At 61.8% G+C, this 1,046-nt stretch overlaps 1 protein-coding gene across 2 annotated transcripts in view; it reads right to left on the minus strand.

Annotated features, from left to right (window-relative positions):
* The window catches only part of KCTD12 (potassium channel tetramerization domain containing 12), a 2,327-nt gene extending 1,759 nt beyond the window's left edge, over window positions 1-568 (minus strand). Inside the window, exon 1 of one of the 2 annotated variants that reach the window (XM_035896157.1) lies at window positions 29-568. In XM_035896157.1, the coding sequence (XP_035752050.1) occupies window positions 29-542 (514 nt within the window). In that variant the 5' untranslated portion in view covers window positions 543-568. The other variant, XM_009640682.2, reaches the window with a different exon arrangement.
* Between the last annotated feature and the right edge of the window lie 478 nt (window positions 569-1,046).

Below are 1,046 nucleotides of genomic sequence, written 5' to 3' on the forward strand. Positions count from 1 at the left end.
CCTGCCCTGCGGACATCGGTGCTGGCAGCACCCCCGCCGGGGGTGACAGCACCCCCAGGGCCACCAGCCACGGCGCTGGGGAGCGTGGCACCAGCAGAGGTCAGGTTGCGGGTGGCATCCACGTTGGGGGAGAGCTCCTCCGGGTCACTTTGGCATGGGTCATCTCCCAGCGAGTTCTGCTTGCTGAGCTTGGGGGCCAGCATCTTCACAAGCTCCGGCAGCATGAAGTACTCAGCCTCCCGCTGCAGGCGGCTCCTCTCCGGGAAGTGGTCGGGCAACACCAGCTGCTGGTCCCTCATGTAATCCAAGATGTAGCGGAAGAGGAAGCCATCCCGATCCACAAAGAACCGTCCCTTGCTGTCACGGGCCAGGGAGCGGACGTTCTTCTGGGTGAACATCTCCCAGAGGAGCGAGCCAGGCACACTGACCAGGGTAGGGTGGCGGGTGATGTAGACTTGCCCACCCACATTGAGTTCAATGATCTCGGGGAAAGGGAAGTCCTCGCTGGGTTTGGCACAGCCTGCGTTGTCTGCCAGGGCCATAGTGAGCTACTGCTGCCTTCCCACCTGCAAGGAAAACCAGCAACATGCCAACATTAAGCCTGCCAGCAAGCGCAGCTCATTGTCCCACTGAGCCCGAGCCAGATCGCACTTGCTTTGGGCCAGCAAGCAGGGCAGGATCAGGTCCCCGTCTCTCCAGGAGTCTAGAAATCAGCTCTTCCCTAATCCCTGGCTCTTGGAATAAGCAGCATTAGCTAACACCACCTTCCCTTCCGTGCCACAGGATGGGAAGAGCATGGCCCATGCTGCAGCCCTCCCAGCAGTCAGCTCCCGTGGCTGGGGCTCAGCACCTTTGCCAAGGGAAGGCACAGCGATGCTGCACTGATGTTAACAACAGGAAAGCCAGGACTGTCACACCCTGGGTCTGACGGACAACCCGCCCAGGCCAGCATCCTGCCTGTCAGGAGGAGCTGCCGAGCGTGCCAAGGTGGGACGCATTACGGCACAGCATCTCCTGCTGAGCCACTGCGCTGGAGCCGGGGGGGG

The sequence above is a fragment of the Egretta garzetta genome, unplaced genomic scaffold, assembly GCF_000687185.1.
Source record: "Egretta garzetta isolate BGI_Z169 unplaced genomic scaffold, ASM68718v1 scaffold226, whole genome shotgun sequence".
Classification (NCBI taxonomy): domain Eukaryota; kingdom Metazoa; phylum Chordata; class Aves; order Pelecaniformes; family Ardeidae; genus Egretta; species Egretta garzetta.